This window comes from Myotis yumanensis, unplaced genomic scaffold (assembly GCF_028538775.1).
Source record: "Myotis yumanensis isolate MYYU_CA2020_CCGP unplaced genomic scaffold, mMyoYum1.0.hap1 SCAF_3, whole genome shotgun sequence".
Lineage (NCBI taxonomy): Eukaryota > Metazoa > Chordata > Mammalia > Chiroptera > Vespertilionidae > Myotis > Myotis yumanensis.
The window spans coordinates 163162368-163187067 of NW_027223754.1; the positions used below are offsets into that span (position 1 = coordinate 163162368).

Genomic DNA, 24700 nt, shown 5'->3' on the forward strand with positions numbered 1-24700 from the left:
AGGCAGGCGTGGGCGTGTCAGGAAATCTGCTTCTGTTCACAGCTTTGCCTTCAACTCCATGCTGCTCTCTGAGAAGCCCCTCTTTCTCACCGGCCTCAGTTTCCCCGTCTGTTCAGTGGGGAGGTAAGCCTGGTGGCAGTGCTCTGATTAGGGCAGAGGTCCCTGGGAAATCTCCCACCAGCTGGGGCTGGACGGAGTCCCGCTGCCTTTGTGTCATTCTCCTCCACATCTGCCCTATCCTGCAGACAGATGTGGAGCCAGGACAGCCCACAGTTTCCCCGTCTGTTGAGTGTGGAGGCGAGAGAACCACCTGGGTGCTCGAGGAGGGGCCAGGGTTGGGGGTGGGGTTGGGGTGGGGCAATGGAGAATCCTGGTCCCTGTAGATCTCTAGGCCCCCTGGTGATGAGAATGGCTGCCACATGCTCCCTGTGCTTTCATTGGTCGATTCTTGTATATGCCCTGCAACGTTGGTGACAATGCTCTAACCAAGTGACCTACCCGGCCAGGGCTACCAGCCTGAATCTGTGAGGTAGTCTAGAAATCTGCATTTCATTTTTATTTTATTTTTTGTTAATCCTCACCTGAGGATATCTTCTCCATTGCTTTTCAGAGAGAGTGAAAGGGAGGGAGGGAGAGAAAGAGAAACATCGATGTGAGAGAGACACATCCCAACTGGGGGTAGGGAATGAACCTGAAACCCAGGTACATGCTCTTGAGGAATCGAACCTGAGACCCCTCCGTGCTGCTGTTCAACGCTCTAACCACTGAACCCACCGGCCAGGGCTAGGAAATCTGTGTTTTAACCAGCTGACGAAGCAACTGATGAGCTTGGGGGAAGGAACGCTACACCGGGACACTTGGGCACAGGTAGGGACCTCAGAACATTCTCCTTGCCAAGAAGTCCAGGCCTGCCAGCAGCCTGGATCCTGATGCTGGGGTGTGAGGCATGTGGGGAAGGATGCTGAGGAAGAGGATGGAAAAAAACTTATACTAAAAACAGCCGTCACCATCATTCTGGGCTGCCCTGTGCCCAGCCCCATGCTACGCACCACACCCACACTCCTGGATTCCAGCGGCAACACGAGGTAGGCCCCGCCCCTTTGTTACAGACGTGGAAGCCAAAGCAGAGATCACTGCCCCAGGGTAGGACTTGGAATTTATTTCCCTGCCAGTCGCCCTCCACGGGCCTCCACTGCGGCCCCAGATCATCAGAGGCTTTCTAGTGTCAGACTCTAGTCTCAGTGCTTCTGCAGAACCACCCTCGGAAGCAGATGCCATTATTAGTCACCTTTTACAAAAGAGCAAACTGAGGCCTGTTAAGTCAGGTTGGTAATATCCAAGATTTATCCAGTCACCTGTCTCTTATGGGATTATGGGGGGGGGGGGGGGGCAGGTGTCAGAAATAGACAGGACCCTAGTTTCAGCTACATGTCTATTTTTTATTCAATATATTAAATATATTAATCAGAAAAGTCACATACTATAAATCCAGGAAAATACACAAATATAAATGTCAGAATCTGTCATTTGTCTTCCTCCTCGAGTGAGTTTATGTACATGTGGAAGGAGGTGGCAAGAGAGAGTCAGCAGGAAGAGACTGGGAAAGGCTTGCCCAGGCTGGTGGGTCCCATCCCTCCCTCTCACCCTCCCCCCAACCTCAACCTCTTCCTTCCTGTATTTACAGCAGCATTTGGCTTATTTACAGCACAGCAGTGTGTGTTAAAAATGGTTTATCTTACAAAAACATGAAGGCCAGGGCTGGGATGGGGGGTAAGACAAATAGAAGGGGTCTCCCCCACGAATGCACCCCCCTCTTCCAGGGGGTGAGCTCCCCGAGCAGGCGAGGAGGCCAGTCAGTCTGCAGCTCCAGCCCCGGTGGGGGGCGGTGCTCCGGGGGATCCAAGGTCCATGGGCTCAAGGCACGTGGGGCGGCGTAGGAGTGTGCGCACACGGTGCACACGTGTCCCTAGGCTGGGGTCAGAAGGGCAGCGTCTCCATAAAGATCTTGTCGACGATGGGCGGAGGGGGCACCAAGTCCTCCAGCTTGAGGTAGAAGATGCGCTGCAGGCCTTGGGTGCACAGGGTCCGCAGCTCGGGCAGCTTGCCCAGCAGGCGGGACAGGCAGCCAGCCGGCTGGGGCTCGCCCGCCACAGCCGAGATGTGCTCCTTCAGGCAGCTGGCGATGCGGTTCTGCAGCTCCTCCACCCGCCGAGGCTCCTGCAGCCCGTGCCGGTCTGTGAGGAGGGTACAGGATTAGCCACCCTGGACTGCACCCCTCCAAGACCTGGCCTCCTCCAGGCCTCCAAAACCGCTGCCACGAACCGTCCCTCATACTCCTCCAGCACTTTGCAAAAGCATGTCCGCACACACGAAGCCACTTCTGAGCCTCATCAGAAGACTAGGAAGGCGGGAACACTCATTATCCTCATCTTCCCGGGGGAGAAACTGAGGCCCAGAGAGGTTAAATGACTTGCCCAAGGTCACACACACAAAAAAGGAAATCCTAGCCAAGTTTTCTGACTAGGCCAGTGTTTTTCCCCAAACTGTTCCAAGAAGCCCTGGAGCTGAGCAGCGGTGCCCTAGAGGCCACCTCCAGGGAAAGCTGGCCTCAAACCCACAGGGGGCCTCAGATTCTGCTGGGTCCCCTGTGAAATTTAAGTGCAAATGGGATGGGGGCAGATTCTGGTGCTTTAAAAAGTAAAGCATAACCTTGGCTGGTGTGGCTCAGTGGTTACAGTGTTGGCCCATTCACTGAAGGGTCACGGGTTCAATTCCTGGTCAAGGACATGTTCCTGGGCTGCAGGTTGGATCCCCAGCCCTGGTCGGGGCACATGTGGGAGACAACCAATGGATGTGTCTCTCTCACATCGATGCTTCTCTCTCTCACCTCCCTCCCTTTTACTCTCTCTAAAAATCAATGGAAAAAAATGTCCTTGGGTGAGGATGAACAAAAATAAATAAATAGTAAGTAATAAAACAGTGAGGTCTGAAAACCTCCGCATTTAACACCCAGAGCCCGTCCTGCATAATTATATTTACACAAACCACCCACGAGGCCCAGGGAGCCTGTACTGTCAGAGGTCAGGATGGAGTTACCCTTGGGGGTCTGGGGGCACAAGGAGGGCTTTTGGGGGACTGGTCATGCTGGTCCCATGGGTGTGCTTAGTTTGTGACAATTTATCATTTGGGCAGTTATGCAACCTAATTCAGTTCAGACTTTAAAAATAAATCACAACCCTAGGCCACATACAACACCTACACAGTCTGGATCTTGGGTGGCTTGGGGTCATTCACAGACGGGCCTGGGCTTCGCAGTCACACGCAGCTGGGCCCCAGCCCCAGCTCTGCCTCCCAACGCAGTGCTGCTCTCCGACCCGCAGATGCTTGCCCCTCTCTACATCCCACCCCCGCTCCACAGTATGGCAGCCTGGGAAGTGCCAGACGCCAACCCACCCAGGGCTCTCCAGCCCTCCCCAGCCCCCAGGACTGGCCACTCACCTGTGATGAGGACAAGCGCGGAGAGGCACGCAAAGGCGGGGACATCAACAGCCAAGCTGTGCAGGGACCGGGAGAAGGCCAGAATGCTGTCGATCCAGTCGCCGAAGCCCCGGGCGCACTGCAGCCGGTGCAGCACGAGGCCGGAGCAGAAGATGAGCTTCCCGTCGCCTGGCTTAGACCTGGAGGGCGGGGATGCGGGTGGTGGTCAGGGGGGCTCCCAGGCAGGGCAGCCGGGGAGGGGCCGGGCAGACAGCAGGCAGCTCACCGGTAGGCCAGGCGGAGGATGAAGAGCTCCAGGAAGGCCGACTCCAGCAGCAGGTCCTGGTCACCTGTGCACAGCTCCGCAAAGCCCGGGATCTTCTCGGCCCACTTGCGGATGACCTCCAGGGACCCCGAGAGCAGGTCGTAGAACTGCTGCACGTCCCTGGCATCTTCCTTCCCAAAGTGGGGCAGCACCAGCTCCTGGAACTAGGGGGCGGTTCAGAGGGGTCAGCACGCCACATCGGGCCCTGGGCCAGGGCCACCATGTACAGCCACCTCATGCATCAGAGGCCAGATCTCGGCTGTGAGAGAGGAACTGAGATGCCGCCCACCTCATGCCTCCCGATTCTTACACAGTCACCCATGGCAGAGGCTGCTGGGAGGAGCACATTTTTCTAACTGGCCACCCACCCAAGGGGGTACATTTTTCCATCTGGTCAGCCACAGGGGCTGCTCTTTTTTCAATTTGTCCAACAACTGAAGAGGGGCCTTTTGTAACCTGCACGCAGGCACTGGATGTGGGCTGGGGGCTCACCTTGGAGTAGTCCAGCTTGGCTGTGTTGGGCCCTGAGTCCAGGTGCGCCCGGACCAGGGAAGTCAGGAGACTGGCAGGGGAGGCATCTGGGGGCTGCCTGGGCTTTGAAGGGAGCCGCCCCCGTCGCCCCTTCAGGCTGTCTGTCCGGACAACTGCAAAGAAATGGCAGGGGTGAGGAAGGGAGGAAGAGACCCTGGAGGGCCTCTCGGCCCAAGACGCGTACAATGCTGGGAAGACCAAGGCCCCAGAGCCCCTGAGACCAGGGGACCCAACAGGGACCGCCCCGATAAGCAAGGCAGGTGGACCAGAGGTGGGGTAGAAATATGGTCCAGGCGTGCCCTCCCCCGCGGCCCACCAGGACGAATGCCGGGGCCTCTGCCTGCCACACCCATCAGGCCCACCTCGTCCCTTGGCATGTCCCACCACCCACCTTCCTTCACCATGCCCACAGCCAGGCACTTCTGGAAGCGGCAGAACTGGCAGCGGTTTCGCCGCCTCTTGTCCACAGGGCAGTCCTTGTTAGCCAGGCAGATGTACTTGGCATTTTTCTGCACTGTGCGCTGGAGGGGGGACAACACGGAACAGGCTGTCAGAGCGTGTGGGGAGGGGGAGCCAGGGGAGGGGACTGTCCAGATCCTGCTGCCATCCTAGACAAAAGCACTCTCTGTTCACAGCTATTTTTCTAACATTTGGGTGGCAGGGGAGGGAGAGGTGGAAGGGTGGGGGGAGAAAGAAAGTCTTGGGGACACTGGGGGAGGCTTCTACATCAGGAGGAAGACCCCAGGGACACCAGGCGAGGGGCGAGGGGCGAGGGGCTCCCTGGCAGCCCAGACACCTGCACGTCTTATGTGCCTGCATCCGCCTGTCCCTTCCTTGAGGCAGACAAGAGAGGGCCGCGGAGGGGCGGAGGGGGGGTGGTGACGGGAAGCTAAGCAGGCACCCAGTGCTGGGACAAACACACAGCCTGTTCCCAAGTCCACCCCCAGCCCTCAAGCACCAAGCCCTCTTCCCAGATCCTTTCATCTCCTGCCAGGAACACGAGCGCCTGGGGCCCCCTTCCCACCAGGGCCTGGATTCGTGGGGGATGGGCAGAGGGAAACCAGAGGCTGGCCATGAGCACATACCCTCTTGGGTGCCCCTGCAGCCCACACCCTCTGCCCGTATCTCACCCCTCTCTCCATCACACTGCGGTCCCACCGGCAGTGTGCGCCCTAAGACACGAAAGGTCCCAGCCCCCTGCCATTTCCTGGGGACCTTTTCTGAAAAGCAGGACTAGTTGGGAGAACCCACAGACCCACTGGGGTGAGAGACCAGCCTGTCCCCACTCCTCATGAAAAGCCACACCCCGGGCGGCCCAGTACCTTGAAGAAGCCTTTGCAGCCCTCACAGGTGCGGACACCGTAATGCTGGCACGAAGCATTGTCCCCACACACGGCACAGCGGCCCTCGCTTCCGGCCGGGGCCCCACTCCGGGACTTGGCCGAGGTCACGGGCGCACTCAGCATCCCCGGGCCCTCGAGGTGTGGAGAAGTGGGCGCCAGGCCTGGGAAAGCCGTCGGCATGGAATAGCTCTCTCCCTCCACCAGCTGGTGGGTGGCCTGCGAGGGGAACAGCTTCAGGGGGCTCTGGGCCAGGCTGGGGCCGGGGCCGGTGGGGGGGCTGAAGGAAAAGAAGGCCGGCGGCTGGGGGGGCCCAGGAGCCTTGGGCAGCTGCTCTGTCCATGCCCGCAGGCCTTCGTAAGTCTGGTTGGGTGAGAAGGGGCCAAAGGAGCCGTCCCAAGGAGAGAGCTGGGGTGGCTGAAGGCCGGGCGTGGGTGGTGACGGGGCTGAGCAGGGACTGCCATAGTAGTCAGAGCCGCTGGAGGACAGGGTCTCATCCAGCGGGCCGCTCAGGGTGCCGGGGTAGCAGCCGTACACCTGGAAGTCCTCGAACTTGAAGGAAGCAGAGGCAGGGGAGGTGGCTGAGGACGAGGATGTGGAGGAGGCCGAGGAGGAGGCTGAGGAGGATGGCTGGGCTGTTCCCGGCAGCTGGTAGAGGAACGTGTCAAACTCCCCCGTGTAGCCGTCCATGAAGGTGCTGAAGCTGGGCAGGGCCGTGGGCGCAGTGGGAGCCGCCTCGGGGCTGGCCAGGTCCATGGTGGGCTTGCTGAACTCGGGGGTCAAAGGGTCACTTGCCAGGTGGTCACGGGGTCCTGGGCTTGGTGCTGGTGTCCCATATTGGGCTTGGATACAGGGCATCTCTGGAGAGGGAAGACACCAAGGAGGGGAGTCCGTGAGAGAAGCCTGACTCTAAAGATAGACATGAGCCCTGACCGGTTTGGCTCAGTGGATAGAGCGTCGGCCTGCGGACTGAAAGGTCCCAGGTTCGATTCCGGCCAAGGGCATGTACCTGGGTTGCAGGCACATCCCCAGTTGGAGGTGTGCAGGAGGCAGCTGATCGATGTTCCTCTCTCATCGATGTTGCTAACTCTCTGTCCCTCTCCCTTCCTCTCCGTAGGAAATCAATAAAATATATTTAAAAAAAAAAAAAGATAGACATGAGACCCTGAGGTGTTAGAGCCACAGTCAACCCTAGAACCCAGGAATCCTGGCCCCCGGCCACAGCACCGTCTCCACCTCCTTGTCACAAAAAGCCCCTGAGCAAAGGCCCAGCGAGAGTGGTCTCGGTCGGAAGGCCTGCCACACCCAGTCAGCCTGGGAGCCCTGGGGAAGGCATCCAGCCAGAATTTCTCTGTTAGAACAGGGGGAAGCTGTGTTCCTCCAGTGCCCTGCCCTCCCTCGCCGGGTAAGGCATGGGTGGGGGCTGGGAGAAGGGTGGGTGGGAGAAGCAGCCAGGCCAGGCCTTACCCAGTCCCCAGGAACAGATATGCTGTTTCTCCAATCTGGCACTTCTGGGAATATTCCCAGGCACCACCTAGCCTCTGCATAACTTCCTCCCCACCCTCCCACCCCCAGTACCTGGGAAGGACATCCTGCAAATGGAAGAGGAGCTGGGAGTGAAGGCCCCACTGCCTCAGAAAGAGGCCTAAGCACCAATGAACCTGTCTCGTATCCCTGCCCCCACACTGCATACTGAGCAAAGGCTGCAGATCCCACGTGCACTCCGGTCCTGCCATCTGGGGATGGGTACCCACTCTGCACTTGCCTGGGATGCTCTCAGAGGCAAAGAGGAAGAGAGCCCAGGGCTCCTCACCCCGTCCCCAGCTCCCCAGGGGATTGGGTAACCTGGCTCCAGACCTTTAAAGCCCATATGCTGAAGAGAGGCTGGGGGGAGGCAGGAGGGAGCAGAGAACAGCCCCTTGGACGACCAGGAGAATGGACAGTCCCTAAGGGGAATTTCTCTGCTACCCCCAAGCATTTTTCTCTGTACTTTTTATAAGAGAGCTCTCTGAGTCCACCAGGAGACGGGCAGTGGCTATGCAGGGAGAGGGGCTTGCTGGGAGAAGACTTCCTGGCCTGCCTGGGTCCCTCCATGAAAAGGTGTCTGTGCTCTGAGAACTTCAGACGCTCAGACAATGGGGTTACGCCCCCGCCCCAATCCTGAGGAGCAGAGAAGCATCACTCAGGGGGCTCCGTAAGCTCCCAGACTGGTCATTAACAGAGAAGTTTCCCATCCCTCCACGCCTGGGGTCTGCACAGCTGTGGCCTCACCAGCCAGGGAGGGACGCTGGGTAAGAAAGAGAGCTGGAACAGAGCACCATAATCAAGGGGGGAGGCAGGAAGGGGCAAAGAACCCAAAGAGTCTCGGGCTCTAGCCTTTCTCCCACCTCCACGGGCCCTAGAGAGGGGAGCACCACCCTGACCTAACACTCCCCCAAGCAACCCAGACAGCAGAGCCCAGGAAGCTCTGGCCCCACCCACCCAGCAGCACCTGTCCAGAGCACACAGCACCTGTGAGAGATAAGGTGGCCACGTCTGCCTGCACTGGGAAAGCGCGGGCAGGGATGGGTTTGGGGCGGAGGAGAGGCAGCAGCCACGAAGGGCTGGGCGTTCCAGCTTTATTCAAATCCTGTTTCTCCACTTGGACGTCCCACATCCGGATCAACCCCCACCAACCTATACCCACACCCCCATGCAGGTACTTAATGGCACAAGATACGGACCCACATGGGGGTGGAGACGACAGCAAAGTCGCACAGGGAGGAGGAAGGGGCGGGGTTGAAGGAGGGAGGGGGCGAATCCGGCTTCAGGCAGGTCCTGGCAACAATGTGGCTTGCACCTGTTATGCTGAACCAGCCTCAGGCTGCACCCTACCTGTCTGATCCAACAGTGACTCTGGGGGTAGAAGGACTGGAGTATCCTCCAGATAGTACCACACCAGAGACTCCAACATTAGTAACTGACATCCAGGATCCCCAAGGACCAGGGTTTCCACCTCTCTCTCTCTCTCTCTCTCTCTCTCTCTCTCTCTCTTCCTCTCTCTCTCTCTCTCTCTCACAAACACACACACACACACACACACACACACACACACACACACACGATCCAAGCTACAGCTAAAACAAGTTTCCTTGTTCTTCCAGAGACCCTGCTCCTGCCCCAGGAAGACTTTCTTATTCCATGATGCAACGCACCCCCTCCCCTGTTCAGCCACCGATGCTGGCCATTTCCTTGGGCAACCCAGAGGTCTGCTAACATAGTTTGGGCAGAAACTTCAGGCTGTATCCTGCAAGCTCAGCCGCAGCCTCTTAAGTGTTAAGAAAACGACTAGGAGCATGGGGAGGGGGCTGACATGCTGGGAGGAAGGAGACCCCTTTGGAAATCCAGCGGATCCCAGCAGCTGAAGCTCTCCGTACCTTTCCCCCCACTGTACTGAGAACCCCATCAGCACCTCATCCAGGGCGCTGTGTGCCCAGTGGAGCACCCTGGGGGACTGAGCTACGGACAGCTTCCTACTGGACAAGTCCCGACTCCTGGCGCCAACCCTAACCCCCTGAGGCTTCCACCTTGCACAGACATTACCCCCGCAGCAAGCTGACTCTAGTCCAAGCTGGGTCCTTGCTCCGTTCCAACTGCTCCCCGACAACTTCAGGGCTGCACCCTACACCCGTCCTCCGGCATGATGACCCTACAACATCCTTTCTACCCGCGCGTACACCCATCTCCTTCATGCAACACCCCGAAAAAACAAGACAGAGAGCTCTGATGAGCTGCACGCTCCCCGCGGGGGTACCTACCCGGCCGGCTCCTGCTTCCCCAGCCCGGGACCAGCACCCCGAGTCGATGTCTGACGCCGAGTGCGCTCCTGCCGTCCTGCACACTCCCCTAACTTTCGCAGCCGCCACCGCTGGGGCTCCCCGGCGGAGCAGACCCTCCTCTTAAGCGCTCCGTGACGCACGGGGAGGGGCGGGGGCGCCTCTGACGCACGGCCGGCTAGCCCTGGCCATACAAGGGCGCGGGGGGCGGTGCGGTTCCGGCGGGAGGCGGCGCGGGCCGGGGAGCCCGAGGGGGCGGAGCAAGAGGGGGGCCTGGAATGTCTGCGCGGGTGACGCACGAGGGGTTCCATTGACGCAGGGAGCGCGGACTGTTTGATCTATAAATAGTCCCCTCGCGCCCGCCGCGCCGGCTAAAAATAGCAACTCGTGGACTCCCGAGGCTCCCCCGCGACACCCAGGGCCCGGCCCGGGGTCCCCAGGTCCGAAATAACCGGCTGGAGGGCCAGAACCCAAGGAGAGGGCGCTCTGGAGCCGCGGCCGCAGGGCTTCCCCGACGAGGATCTCCTCACCCTCCAGCTGCTCCCGCTCCCTCCGGCTCCCTGGGCCCGCTTCCTGGGCCCGCTCCGCCTGGCACCCTCCCAGGTCCTTCCTGGGGGCCTGGGGTTGGGGCGGGCAACCCAGGCACACACCTGAAGCACCTGCGCCCCCACCGCAGCCCCGTGCACTTGACCGGTCTCCCCCTGCAGTCTCCCCAGCGGGGTCTGGGGCTGAGAGGTGGCCCCAACGATCAGTAAGAGCCGTATTCCCTCCCCCCAATTTCCTATGCAAAATACCTTCCGGAGGGTAGGGGTTTTGCCAGGCGGAAGATGGACCAATGGGCTCTACCCCGCCCGCTGAACTTCGTTTCTCACCAGTCCCCTCCACAGTCCCTTCCAGGTTGAGTGAACTCTGGTGGGAAATTACCGAATTTCAGAATTGGGCTGGGCCTGAGAAATTTTTTCGAATTTGTGCAGACTCTTCCCCATTTTATAAATAAACTCAGAAATATGGCACTTGTTCAAGGTCACACAGAAAGGTGGTGGCCCACGGGGGTGATCCCCACTGACTGCATATCTAGGGGATCTTTTCTCGCCTTCCCCTGTCTCGAATAAGGGATTACCCACACTCCCACCTCACCTCCAACACCTGTGAAAAGCTCTGACCCGCCCTGTATCAGGGCTACATCAGGGCACAGACCAGGCTGCAGCCACCTGGAACCTTCCCTGGTCTGGCTATCACCCCTCCACCCCCATTCTGCTCCTCATCTGGGGAGCCCTTACCTGCTAGGAAAGAGAGGAAGGGCTAATATTCATAAGGAGAACACACACACACACACACACACACACACACACACACACACTGGGGCCCCAGCCAGCCCCCTTCTCCCCTGCAAGTCAACATGAAGTTTCTGCTTCCACTGAGCCTACACCACTGGACCCCACTCTCACCTCATCTGGGCCCCCTACAGCAATCCCCTCTACCCTTGAGGCACTTTCTGCTTCTCACATCCATCCTCACCTCCATCTCAGGTTCCCCACACCTTTGTCTCCAGCCCCCACTTCTGTCCACTCAAAGGTCCAGCCAGCACCTCAAACTTCATCTGTTCCAAGCAGTGCTTGTCATCTGTGTACTAGCCATCACCCCATCTCTGCTCCTGATGCCCTACATGCAACTTTTCATTTTTTCCTGAAATCCTATTTTGGAACATCTCTTGGATCCCCAGTTCCTACTGCCAGCCACAGCCATGCCTCAGTGGTACCTGAAGGAAGCAGCAGCAGCCCAGCTGAGTGAGGCCAGTGGCCTCCGCTTTTCCTTACCCGCACTCATTAAGAAAACTAAAACCACCCCTTGACCAGCTTGTCTCCACTTCCCAAACCCCACTGTCCACCCGGATGGAGCAGTCTTCACGTAATACCAATCTCATTCGGTGATGTGGTTAGGACCTGCCAGAACGCCCCTATTACAGCACAATCTCCGTGCGGACCAGCCTTCAGAGAGCTCTGGCTTCTCCCAAACCAGCTTCCAGAGACCCTTCAAGGCCAGCTGGGTAAAGGTGAAGCATGGGCAGGGTAATGCCAATGGGACCAGCCAGGATCTCCACACCACTTAAGCCAAAATTTTTCTTTGTCCTGGGCCTTTGCATAAGATTTTGCTTAGGAGGAAAAAACAAAAAAGGATTCAGCTTTAAAAAAAAAAAAAAAAAAAGGCTTGACCACTAACATCATTCATGTGCTCCCATTTTGCAGATTAGGACTCAAGGGCTCCCAGAGGATCTGCACCCTGCTCAGGCCCATGCAGCCAGTCTGGGCTGATGAAACTGGGCTTGCCGCCCAGTCCCCCCCAGCCCGCCCTGGGACGCTTCCTTCCAACCAACAGAGCCTTCCTCAAAAAATAAAAATAATTTTAACATGTCAGCAAAAGATGATTCGCCAGATCAGCGTTCTTCCCTCCACCCCCATTAGCCAAACAGGTGTATTAGCTGCGTGAGCTCAAGCCCAGCCTTAACAGTTCTTTGAGAACTGGGCCAGCCTTGAGCCCTAGCACCTGCCTTTCCTCCCGCCCGCTTTCCATTTCCCTGCTCTCCCGTGGGGAGGCCCGCCCAGGAGCCCCAGGGAACTCGTGTGTGTTGAGGAGCTGTCCAGGGCCCTGGCCTAAATCTCCACATCTCAGCCCGAGCCTCCAGATCTGTGTCCGCAGCCCAGGCCCCACCTTCCCTGGCTGCGGCAGGTTTGGAGGCTGCAGTATTGCTGCTCCAAAGGCAGAGGGGAGAGGAGGCAGCTGCATCTGGCACCTGGACATGCTTGTAGGAGGGGAGCGGTGCCGGGAGGTCTAAACACATTACACTCTGAAAATAGAAGACAAAGGTAGAGTCCCTCTGTGGGAACACTGCCAGGGCCACGCACTGGGCACCCCTGGGCTCATCCCTGCTGGCCAGATGGCCTCCAGAGGAGGTGGACCGGGGCTCTGGAGGAAGTGGCATCTGGCTAAGGTAGGACTGTGGGGAAAAGCATATTTGATGCAGACTCTGGGAGACCTAGACCATAAGCTGGTACCAGGCTGCCCAGAGACTCCTAAGGGACCCTCCCCCTTTCAAGACGTCTAGCCTTCAAGAGCGAAACAGCTCTGGTGGGGGGTCGGGGGGGACAGGTAATGATGAGAGATGTATCCAAAACTAGAGGGGAGAACCAGAAGGTAAGGAAGGGCCACGATAACACAGGAAGGGCAGGGATGGAAGATGTCATATTGGAGATAAGACAGCCAACCATGTCAGGCTCCCACTGCAGGCCCAGCCCACCAATCTGTCCTCATAACTCTCCTCCCCTCCCCACTGCCCCCATATAAGGACCTTGGGTTAAACCTTCCCACCACCACCTGGGCACATGGCTCCTCTTCCTTCTATTCTAACCCTGCTGATCCCCTAAGACAGCTCATGTGCCACCCCCTGGGTCAGCCTCACTTAATAATAAGCACCTCCTCACTGGGGGTTGGGGGCATGGGGAATACTGATCAAGGGTCAGCCCAGGGCACTTTGCATGGATTTTTCCACGAACCCTCTCCTCAGCCTTCCAGGAGAATTCTGACCCACATTTTATAAATGAAGAGATGGAGGCTTGGGAGCAGGACTCAAACTCAGGTCCCCTCTCAGTTTTGTGCTGGACCCAGTGCCCCCTTGATTCTTATAAGGGCACCACAGAACCAGGTACACACAAGCATCTGTAAATCGAAAACAGTGGTGCCAGGAGGGGGTCTTTGGAGGGACTGGAAACCTTCTGATTCACAATCTGGACATGGCCACCCACTCTGGAAAAGTCACGAAACTATACTCTTAAAATATTACACCTACCATTTGCATGCTTTGTGGTCTATATATTATACTTTCAAAAGTAAAAGTGTAACTAAAAAACAGTCACGCCTCAATGAAAGTAATATCTTTATGTAAATGGTAGAGATGCCGCTGGAATTTACTCATTCAAGTGTGTGTTTCTGAAATCACCGAGAAACAGCGCTGTTTCTCATTATGTACTTGTTCTAATGCTACATACTCAGAACACAACTACAGTTGGGAGAGGCCATGAGATCTGACATTAGAGAGGGGTCCTCGCACACACAGTATGTTTTCTGAACAACTCACTGGGCCCTTGCCCCTCCTAGTCACATCTTAGGGGGACTTACCGTGTGTTCAGCCACACCCCTCCCCCTCCAATGTGTGAACATGAGAGCAAGGCCCTGTCTCCCCCAACTTGGCAGGGGGACCCCCTCATGCATCCTCAATAGTAGTAGCCCAGGGCCGTCCCCAATGGGTAGCCAATGTTCCCAGCCCAGAGGGAGGGCGTGGAGTTGAGTGAATAGAGGATGGAGGAAGTGGAACTGCACAGCCCCTTTCCCACGCTGGCCCCTGACCTCAGGCTGCCCCCCCACTGCTGTGCAGAGGGCAGGAACTTGCCCCACTTTCACCAAAACCATCCCCACCCACAGGCCTCCACACCCACCCCAGGGTGGGCAGAGGGAGTGAGCTTTGCCTCCTCTCTCTGAGAAGTGGCCAGGGGACCTTCCCCGCCTCAGCCCCAGGACCTCTGCCTGCCCTGACCTGGCCACTTCCTCTTCCTGCCCTGACAGTGGGCAGGGGGATTTGTGCTGGGGGTGGGGACACACTGCCTACTGTCCCAGGGGGCTTCCCACGGACATATGTTATCTCCCTGAAAACAAGCTCCCAAGGACGTGGGCAGGTTAGCCACTGCCCCCCACCTCTCACCCCGGCCCCTGGCCGGGGCAAAAGGCAGAGGAGCTCTCAGAGGCATGTGTGACCGGGAGCCAGCAAACCTGGTGTGCGACCAGTCCCTGGCCCTCTGCGAGACTGTTTCCTCATCTCTCCGATGCCCACAGCATCACAAGTCCCGGGGCTGTGAGAATTCACTCCGCTAACTGGGCAGGGCTGGGGGAGGTTCAACAGTGAAGTGGAGCACCATCTGGGAACAGGGACTCTAGGGACCTGCAGCAGGATCCTGGGTCACAGGAAAAGGACACAGACACCAGGGTCCTCAGCTAACTGGGGAGCCAGCACCCCCTTCTTTAAGAACCAGAGAAAAGCAGGGCTTGAGTGAAAGGAAATGAGAGTGTGCCCAGAGACATGGCTCCACCCAGCACCAGAAAATTCCAGACTCTGTATGCAGCAAGTGCTCAATACTCTAAAGAAAGCTAGCTAATTAAGGAGGGCAGGCCTCTCTCCATAGAGGTCATTTTCAGTCCAGTGATTTCTCAACCCCACTTCCCTCTCAGGCCAGATGGAATTAACATACAGCACAGAGGAATAAGATTAGACTTCAGTAAGAACAGCCAGAGCTGGGAAACGCAGACAGGATCACGGAGTTCCTTTGGGGAAGGACAGCCCACACCTCATTTGCACCTTCCTCAAACCCCTTCTATGCCCCTCCATCTGCTCAGCTCCGGACCAGCCATCCCCTCCTCCTCCCTGGGAGGGTCTCCCCTCGGCCTGCAGAACATCAACACCCACCGAATTCTCCTGCCCCTGCCCAGGGTCTCCACCCAGCCACCTTGGGCAAAACTTCAAATTCCAAAATAAAAAACCCTCTGATAATGAGCCCCAGCCGGAAAGACTGATGCATTTTCCTATTGTTAAAGTATTTTTAGTCACAAGCTCTGGATTCGTTTAGAGACTCACGTTCAGAAAGGGAAAAGGTTTTGTTTTTTTTAAGCACTGAGAATGAGAGCACAAGAGCCTCCCACGTAAGGAGCTGCCACTTATTCCAGGCCGGGCCGAAGCCGCTGGCCGGGGGCCTGGGGAGCATGTTTGTGGCAAGCTGGCTGGCGGACCTGCCAGACCTCACTCCAGCTCTGCATCTCGGGCACCCAAACCAGCTGGGAAGCTGGGCAAGGAGAGTGGGGCAGACGTGGGGGCTCGGGGAAGCCAAGCCCAGGGGTCTGCCTCCCAGTCCCAGCCAGCTGGGGATCCAGGGACCCTACTCAAGAACCAATGCTGAAGTACCCGGGTGGACACCGGCTCACTCCAGTGCCCCTCCCCACCTGAGCACACCAGTGCCTTGTCCAGACCTGGGCGACAGAGAGGAGGCTCGGGACCCTGTTGGAGAGCTCTGAGGAAGGAGAAAGATGGCATCGCGTCTCCCAGTTCTCAACCACCAAGTGTCCCCAGGTCCAACTCCCATCATCCAACTGCAGTCAAGCCCTTACTCCAGTGGTTCTCAACCTTCTGGCCCTTTAAATACAGTTCCTCATGTTGTGACCCAACCATATAATTATTTTCGTTGCTACTTCATAACTGTAATGTTGCTACTGTTATGAATCGTCATGTAAATATCTGATATGCAGGATGGTCTTAGGCGACCCCTGTGAAAGGGTCGTTCGACTGCCAAGGGGGTCGCGACCCACAGGTTGAGAACCACTGCCTTACTCTCATTCCTCTGGACATAGGCCACCCTTGCTCCCTCCTCCTCCCCGACTCCTCTCGAGGCTAAAGGAACCACAAAGCAGACAGTCTCAATGGAAAAAGATCCAAATAGCCCAGCTCTTGTGCCTCAGTTTCCCCATTCCTAAGACTCACCAGTTTCCTCCTCACAATCTGCTTTGACTCATCGTGGGCAGCTGCACCGAGGGAGGAGAATCCCAGGCCCGGCTGGGGGCTCTTCCCGGCGGCCTCGGGGAGCCCTGAGGGAAGAGACGTGACTGCCCAGTCAGCTTGTCCTGCCCAGGGGAGGCTGTGCACCAGCTGAGCAGGCTCAGGACGTGGAGCTGTCTCCAAGCCAGCATGTCCTCCTCTGTTTATATAGCAGAAACCAGAGCGGCCTCTGGGGACATGGGAGCTGCCTCAGGGCCCTCTTGGCTGAAGCCTGACTTTGGCCCAGGTCAGCAAGAGCCCAAAATAGTCAACTGACGGGAGCCCCGGTGTGAGCGTGACCCTGGGCCCATGCCCAGGCCTGGCAGACAGGTGTCCACGTCACAAGACCAGCAGCTCTCGCACTCACGGGGCCCCAGCTGGCAGCCCCTCGGGTGGCCTTGGCAGTATATCTGACATGAGAGTTTCACCCCATCACCCAGACGACGAGGTGAACACAGGAAATCCTGTCATGGGGGCTGCTATGTACCCAGAGGGAAGGCTGGGAGCTCAGGATGCCAGGTTTGAGCCGAGGGAAGAGGTGGGGACAGAGTGATGGGAAAGATCCCTGGCCCACTGCTGTCCTCTTCACTCACGTGCTGCCCAAGTCGTGATCTCCGGCTGACCAGGGACACCTGCCTCTCCCACTTACAGGAATGCCTCTTCCCGTCCCCAGCCTGAAGTTGGGGGCACAGAGCTTGCTGCCAGCGTGAGGCCAGGTGCACAACCAGGGCAGCCCTGGAAACGGAGGCCCTGCTTCCCAGGGCTTTCCCTTTTCCATCCAGGCTCGAACTGGACATCCCACCCTCCCCAGCCCAGCCATCTCTCTGGGACTCTCTGCACCCTGAACACCAACTCCCCAGGAGGCAACCGTGCTTTGGGGGGCTGGGGGAGATACCGAGCCAGCTCCCGCTTCATCTGACATCTCCCAAGGCCTGAGGGGGGCTGCTGCTCAGAGATGGCCCTCTGTTCTCTGTTCCAGAGAAGAAAAAGGGGAATCACAGGATCCCTGTCCAGGGGGCCAGGTTGAACTCCAGCTCCCACAGGTAAACACGGTAACCAGGACTGTGGTGCCCTTGGCCCCATCCCAGTATCTCAGGTCCCCAGGGAAAGGGCTGGTGAAATCCCATTCTGATTACACACACACACACACACACACACACACACACACACACACACGTCCGCAGATCGGCTTGTGCCTTCTCTGGAAGCATGCTCAGACAAGAAGGTGTGTCCTCACAGCAGATCAGGCCTCTGGGCTTGCCTGGAATCCAGGAGCCTGGATTCTAAGCTTGGCTCTACATGTCCTCACCGTAGGACCTTGAAAAGTCACTTCTCCCCTCTGTAATCAGTCTCCTCGTCCATAAGGAGAGGAGGTGAGCTAAATGGCCAAGGATCCCTCTGGCCATGTCTGCAAGACTGAGATTTCCCCCTCAGGAATGCTGGATGAATGCTGGGGCCGCACCCCGTCCTTGGTTAGCAAGATCCTTCCATTTACAGAGGCACCTCCCCCTACCAGACCTCACAGGACCTTCAGGGCAGCCATAGTGGGCAGGGGCGGTCAGTACCTTTCAGGGAGGAATGGGGTCATCCCCGCCTTCCCTTCACGCACTCCCCTGGTGCAGTGCCTGCACCTAGAAACAAGCAGCTTCCCATCCCCCATGTCTGCCCCACTATACTCCCAGCCTGGCCCTGAACTACCCAACTCCACCCCATCAGCTTCCTGGAACGGGGCACATGCTGCCTTGAGAGCAGCTGTCACCCCCACCCCCACCATCACCCCATGTCACAGGGCCCAGAGTGCCCCCCTCCACCTATCCTGCTAAGAAAATGAGGCTTCCCCCTTCCCCACCCCCATGGTACCCCCAACACTGAAAATCAGATCTCCCCATGCTGAGCAGCACCTCGCCTACCACCTCTGCAGGGCTTCCCCCTCCATCCCCCAAACCACATCCACTTCAGGCGGCTCCACACCCACCTCTACCCCCTAACCCCACCTGCTCGGGGGGCCCCAGGGGTGTACAAAGAACAACAGCAGAGCACTTACCACTCTGGATGGATGGACAGACCCCAGGCCATACTCAAACCATCCTCTGGATCTTCAGGGCCTGGCAAAAGGAGCCGGACACCAGGGAGGGGCTGGAGCTGGTCTCTGTCCATGGTTGAGGCCTACAGAGAGGGAGTCAGTGTGACAGAAGAAACCAGCCAGCAGGGAATTCCCCGGAGACAGCACAAACCAGTACATGCAGCTGTGGGAACAGGGGCAGGACCCAGGCTACCAGGAGGACAAGCCAGCCCAAGGCTGGGCATCAGAGCGTGGGGCCTATGCCCTAGGCCCGTGGTAGGCAAACTGCGGCTCTCGAGCCACATATGGCTCTTTGGCCCCTTGAGTGTGGCTCTTCCTAAGCCTTAGGAGTACCCTAATGAAGTTAATAACAACTACCTACCTATATAGTTTAAGTTTAAAAAATTTGGCTCTCAAAAGAAATTTCAATCGTTGTACTGTTGATATCTGGCTCTGTTGACTGATGAGTTTGCCGACCACTGCCCTAGGCAAATAGCTCTTGGGGTTGTGGCCAGGAGATGCTAACAGCATCCGGGGCATCTCCAGGCCATGGTGACACATGGCAGCACCCAGCCCTCAGCTTTACACCCTTCTCCGGGGTGAGGGTGCCTCAGTCCAGCTCTCGACCCCCTGCTATGCATGAAAGGGCGTTTGTAAGCAGAGAAAAGAGAACTGTTGTGAGGACAGAGCAGAATACCCTTCTCTCCCTAGAGGCTGCACTGTAGCCCCCAAAGCCTCAGAGGCCCTCAGGGCAGGGGCTCCGTGACCCCATCTCCAGGCAGCCCAGCCTTGTAACCAGAGCAATGAGGACTCTAAGGAATATTCTGTGAAGGGATGCCAGTCCCAAAAGGGGAAGGCCCCGGTTAGAGTAGAGGAGTTAAGAGCAGGATGCTAGATCTCAGGCTGCCGAGGTTCGCATCCCGGCTTCATCACTTGTAACCTAAGGCAAGTTACGTAACCTCTTTGTGCCTCATGTTCCTGATCTGTAGAAATGACAATCTGTGGTTGACATCTCTAAAATTAACAACCATAGGGTTATCATCTGGCTTAAAACGAGCTATATGTAAAAGACTTAGAACAGTGCCAAAGACATACGTGATATCAATTTGAAGAGAAATTCAATGTGGACACATCACAGCTGACCTCAGACCCTGGTTCCAAGCCACTCTGGGCATCTCCTGACCCCTCCTTCTGGGGCCAACTGTGTGCACCACCTCTCTAGCCTTTTCAAGCTCTTCCCACTGACCCCACTGGTGCCAGAGCCCCCTTTAGCCGATGCACCCAAGACCCCCACAGCTCTCCTTTCCTGTTCCCACCCTTATTCAACCCTCTCTTCTCTCAACTGGGCCCCAGAGGGCAGGGCCAGCCAAGGCTTGGCCTTCTCCAGTTATCAGGCTGCGCTGCAGGCCATGATGAGGCCTGGGAAAAGAGAAGTAGATGTTTCCATGATGGAGGCAGAGGAAGTAAGAAGGAGAGGGCCCCAGAGGGTGGGTGATGGGACTCCTCGCCCCCCTGACTTCTGCCCCAGGGTCCTCAGGCAAAGGGAGCTTCTCTGGCCCAGGGCACACAGACTCCTCTTCCAGAGCTACCAGCACCCCTTGCTCCTCTGGGTGTAATGGGAGCATGGAGTGAAGGCCATAGGGAAGGAGGGGAGGGCAGTCTGGAACATCTGGAGAGCTTCCAACCCCAAACAGAAGGCAAAATCAGGCTTCTAACCTGCCCCAGCCCATATGCTACACCTGCTTCCCAGAATGACATCATTGTCTCCTATCCTCCAGAAACAGGTCTGCAGGCAGGCCCTAGGGCCCTCCCTCCCTTTCCTCCCTACCAGCCCACAGCTGAGGAGGAAGGCTCAGGAGGTACAAACACTTCCTACCAGTCAGGCCCAGTCCGAGTGCCCAGGTCAGCCCGCCTGTGTCTGGGAACAGGGGCCAGAGTCAGGGGCCCAACGGTGCCTAGGAAGGGATTCCTAACATCTCAGAGCAAGGTCCCGATCCTATCTCCTATCCCAGATCAATATCCGCTCCTCCATAGTCATTTCATAAACATTTACTGGGAGCCCAGCAGTGAGCCATGAACAGTGGGAGACCCAAGAAGGAACAAACCAAGATCCCTGGGCCACAGGAGGTTACAATGGGGGGATGAATCAAGGTCAGTTACAACCAGCACTGTGCAGAGGGCAAACCAAGGACTGAGGGGGCTTGGAGGAAGAAAAAGTGATACCCGCCCAAAGTGGTGGGAGCATCAGGCCAGACCTCAAGGACCCAGCTGTGCTCCAGCCAAACGGGCTTTCTTTCCTCACTCAGGGCCTTTGCAGTCTGTTCCTCTGCCAGGAAAGCATTGCCCGGGATGTCTGTACAGCTATCTCCTCCTCATCCATCAGTTCCCATTCCCATTTTCTTGCAGAGCCTCCACCCTCATCCTACCTCTTTAACCTACTTTTATTATCTCCATGGGACTAATGCTGTTCACTTGTCTCTCTCAAGCCCTGCATTCTTCAGTCTCTAAAACAGAGTTCAGCCAGGCCGGCATGGCTCAGTGGTTGAGCATCAACCTATGAACCAAGGAGGTCATGGTTTGATTCCAGGTCAGGGCACATGCCCAAGTTTCGGGCTCAATCCCCAGTCAGGGGTGTGCAGGAGGCAGAAAATCAATGATTCTCTCTGATCACTAATGTTTCTCTCTCTCTTTCTCTCTCTCTCTCTCTCTCTCTCTCTCTCTCCCTCTCTCGCCCCTCCCCCCCTTCCTCTCTGAAATCAATAAAAATATATTAAAATAAATAAAACAGAGTTCAGCACTATCAGGTGCTCTAGTGAGTATTTGTGGAGTTCGGGGAGAGGAGGGCTCACACGTGCCTGCAGTGGGACTGGGCTGGGAGGAGGTCAGCCAGCCGCCTGGAAGGAGGTGGGAAGGACACTGTAGCCAACACTATGATGAATCACAACCCTGCCTCCAGGAGCCCTCAGCTCTGGGTCTCTGCTGTGCCTGGGTCCACCTGCAACGCCCTTCTCTTTCCTGAAGTATTTGGGTCTTTTCTTAACTCAACTGCCCCTTGCACAGGACACAACGGACAGACCCACCCTCTGCAGCCCTGGTGGCTCCTAGGCTCTGCATTGGCCAATGTTCCCACCCAGAAATGGGCATATTACTTTAACACACATCAACAACAGCAGCTGATATATGTGGAACACCATGTGCCAGATACATTACTGAGCACTTTATGTATGTGTTCACATTTCAGCCTCACAACACTAGGTGGAAGGGATGATTATTATGAACATTTTACCAACGAGGGAGCTAAGGCACACAGCTAGGAAGAGGCAAAGCTGGGATCAGGACCCAGGGAGCCCAGGGAGGGGCATTCCATTCCCCCTTGGGCCTGTTTAGCGGACAGAGGTCTCTGATTGCAGAGCAGTTTGACAGCCAACACCAGACAGCAAGTGGGAAGCTCCAGGGCCTGTGTTGCTGGGCCTCTGAACCAGGCTCTAGGCCCAGATTCCTGACCTAATTTTCTTAACTCCTGCACAGGTCTCAGCATTTATAATCAGTCACGTTCATCTCGTCAGTCTTGGTCCGGCAGGGATTGCCATCGTTTGGATTCTTGATTTTATCCTACTGGGCACTTGTCATTCCTCTCAGCTCTAGATCTCTGCAAAGAAACAACTGGCCGCCCTTTCAATCTTCCTCCAAGTCCCTGAACTAACCATTCACTGGGAGTGGGTCTAGGACAAAGCAAGCCTTGTGGCCACCACCAGGGTCCCTGTCCAGGCTGTCAGCCCCCGAATCCATGAGCACCCTCGGGGCAGAAATGTTGTGAACCCACCCATCCCTGCCCAGCCTTCGTTTTCCCCGCATTCCCCTAATGCTAGCCCCAAACCCAAATTAATACTTCACTGTAAAGGCCACCACTGGGGCATTTCCAGTCCCAGGTCCGCTTCCGACTCCACGAGACCCTCTCCAGCCTCGGTTTCTCCACTCGGTCCCACGAAGAAGTTGCATCTGGCAATCCCGGTCCCTCCCGGCGGCATCCTGGCAGCCGAGCTCCCGAACTCCTGGAACCCGTTCCCTGCAGCAGGCGGGAAATGGAAGGAATTTCTCTGGCCTGGCCACCTCCAGCGCCCCTCGCCGGCCAAACCCCACCCTTGGCGGGCCGGGGAGCGAGAGCTGGCCGCCGCACTTGGGGGCTGAGTCGGGGCTGGCAGGTTCCGCTGGGAATCCGGTGCCTCCCCCCCCCCCCCTCCCCGCACGCTGCCCGGCTCCCAAGCAGGACTCGCCGCGTGGCCCCAGCTCACCCCAGTATATCTGCAAGACCCCCTTCCTCCCGGGTCACCCCGGGACCACAGCGCCCCGGCCCACCCGGCCCCTCACCTGGCCTCGGGAGCTCCGCTCGCCTCTCCACCCCCGCCTTCCGGGCTGGCACACCCACCGGCTGCGGGGAGCGCCGCACCGCAGGGGCGCCCATGCCCGGGGGTCGCGGGCGCCGCGCGGGGCCCCCACGAGCTCGGCCGCCTTCTCGCGCGGCAGCCGCCGCGCCCCCCGCCCCCAGGGAGCCCCCCACCCTGCAGTTCCGGCCTCGGCCGCGCCCCCCGCCCCCGCGCCCCGCGGCCGCCAGCGCCGCTGTCCCAGCCCGGGGCGCGCCTCCCCCGGCGGGCGGGCAGGGACCGTGACGCGCGCGCATTGACGTCTCCGGAATCCCGGCTGCGGCAGCCGACGCAGCCTCATCAATGGGGCTAAAAATAGCGGCGCCCGGAATAGCCGCGAGCGCCCCGCCCCGCGTCCCCCCATCCCCAACACACGCGCTGAGCACCCGGTTACATAACCCGCCCCGCCGCAACTGGCCTGGGGGTGCTGCTGTTTTTCAGGCGAGGGTTCTGTGGCCTTGCTAACACCTTCCACAGCAGCAAACGTGAAGCTAAGTTATAAATAAATTTACCTGGGGCTTCCCCCGAGGAAGAGGTGGAAAAAGTGAGGCCCAGAGAGGCCTAGCAGCAGCCCAAAGTCACACAGCAATTAGGCTGGCTTGAGAGGACCAAGAACTGTCCCTCTGAGCCCTGGGCACCCTCATCTGCATTGCTTGGCCGGCATGCCCACCCAAAGGCAACGAACCCAGCTAGGAGGGTGCCCAGGGGGGTGGTTAAGCCCCAAAACCCAGGGCAGTCGGCCAGAAGGCAGCTTACGTAGAGAAGAGGACTTCTTGGGAGGGTGAAATTTCTTCTAAAGAGAAGCATTCCCGAGGCGGGAGTGAAGGCAGGGGCAAGGCACTGATCTGTCCCATAATACTGTATGGCCTAGGGCAAGTCACTTCGCCACTCCGAGCCTCAGTTTCCTCACCTTAAAATGGGGATATTAATATGATCCACCTTCTCTGGTTTTTCGGAGAATTGAACAGCGGTGGAGGTGACTTGTACACAGTAGGCACTCATATTCTCCTCCTTGCTCTCCTTTTGGAGTCTGGCTTCCCCAAATGGCAGGAGTACCTAGTGCAAGAAACATCCAGAGGTTCACCCCAGTGGGCAGGAAGCCCTGAGTGGTACCCCCATCTGACCATAGTCTCCAAGCACAGGTTCCCCCGTAAGAACCTTCTGGCAGTGGGAGTGCTTGTAAGGTTTCTCTCTCCCACCTGAGTGGATCACTATTTGGAAATGGGAGAACCATCTTGTTCTGAGCAAATCCTTCTCCAGCAACTTGCCCACTTTGCCGTGGCTGGTGCAGGGAGGCCAGGTCAAGGCTGGAGCAGTGGGGCTGGGGGCAGGAGGAGTTGGGGTGACCCTGTTTGCTCCTGTCCTGCCGGGCAGGCAGGGCCAGTGGGAAATACCCATTCAGCAGGACCCAGTCCTGTGCTCTGCGGCACCAGCCACCGGCGACTGCTCGTTTTGGTAACCACCTTAACTTATGAGCATACCATCCAATCCCCAGCACCCAGCAGGTCCCACGCAGCAGAGAATCTCTTCTGCATTCAAAACTCTCCAAAACAGGTCCCGAATCTCCACTCAGCCCTCATTCCAGGGGCCACATGCCTCTCGCCAGCCCCTGCCAACCCCCAGAAATCCTTTTTTCTGGACCTGTCCTAAACTCCTGCTGCAAGTCTGAAGCCCCTCTCTCTCATTCTTCATAATGATCCCACGGGTCTCTGGCTCATCTCAAAATCGCCTCTCAGGACCTTTACATTTCTCTTCCATATTCAAGGATTAGGCCAAAACAGAGATAAAGAAACTGAGGCTTCAAAAATGGCACGAGGAGGAGAGCCATGGGGCTGGCTTTGTCCTCCCCTGCCACCCTCCTCGCCTTCCTACCCCAGGAGTTCCTTCCGGATGGACTTTTTAAAGAAGCCACTACCTCCACCTCTTCTTTTTCTTTTTCCAGAAATCTAACTTTTGAAATACGTTTTAAAAATATTTTGCCTGTGTAGGAGAAATGCATTTATTTGGACAGGAAGGATTTTTTTTTTTTAATTTTCAAAGGCTCAGTTACCAGTTTTTCCATGAAGGCTTCCAGCCCACAGAGGTCTTTCCCTTCTAT

At 57.4% G+C, this 24700-nt stretch overlaps 1 protein-coding gene across 5 annotated transcripts; it reads right to left on the reverse strand.

The window, feature by feature from the left end:
- Nucleotides 1-1418: 1418 nt before the first annotated feature.
- On the reverse strand, nt 1419-22759 carry NR4A1 (nuclear receptor subfamily 4 group A member 1). 5 transcript variants are annotated; one of them, XM_070410187.1, is made up of 10 exons: nt 22550-22759; nt 22076-22247; nt 18164-18285; nt 16066-16169; nt 5656-6533; nt 4725-4854; nt 4295-4446; nt 3764-3966; nt 3499-3677; nt 1419-2234 (listed from the first exon to the last, which is right to left on the reverse strand). In XM_070410187.1, the coding sequence occupies exons 5-10, from the start codon at nt 6529-6531 to the stop codon at nt 1978-1980; spliced, it is 1797 nt and encodes a 598-aa protein (XP_070266288.1). In that variant the 5' UTR covers nt 6532-6533; nt 16066-16169; nt 18164-18285; nt 22076-22247; nt 22550-22759; the 3' UTR covers nt 1419-1977. The 5 variants fall into 5 exon arrangements, with proteins under 5 accessions (XP_070266288.1, XP_070266290.1, XP_070266291.1 ...); XM_070410189.1 differs by having other exon boundaries at nt 22071-22247; XM_070410190.1 differs by lacking the exon at nt 16066-16169.
- Nucleotides 22760-24700: the final 1941 nt, after the last annotated feature.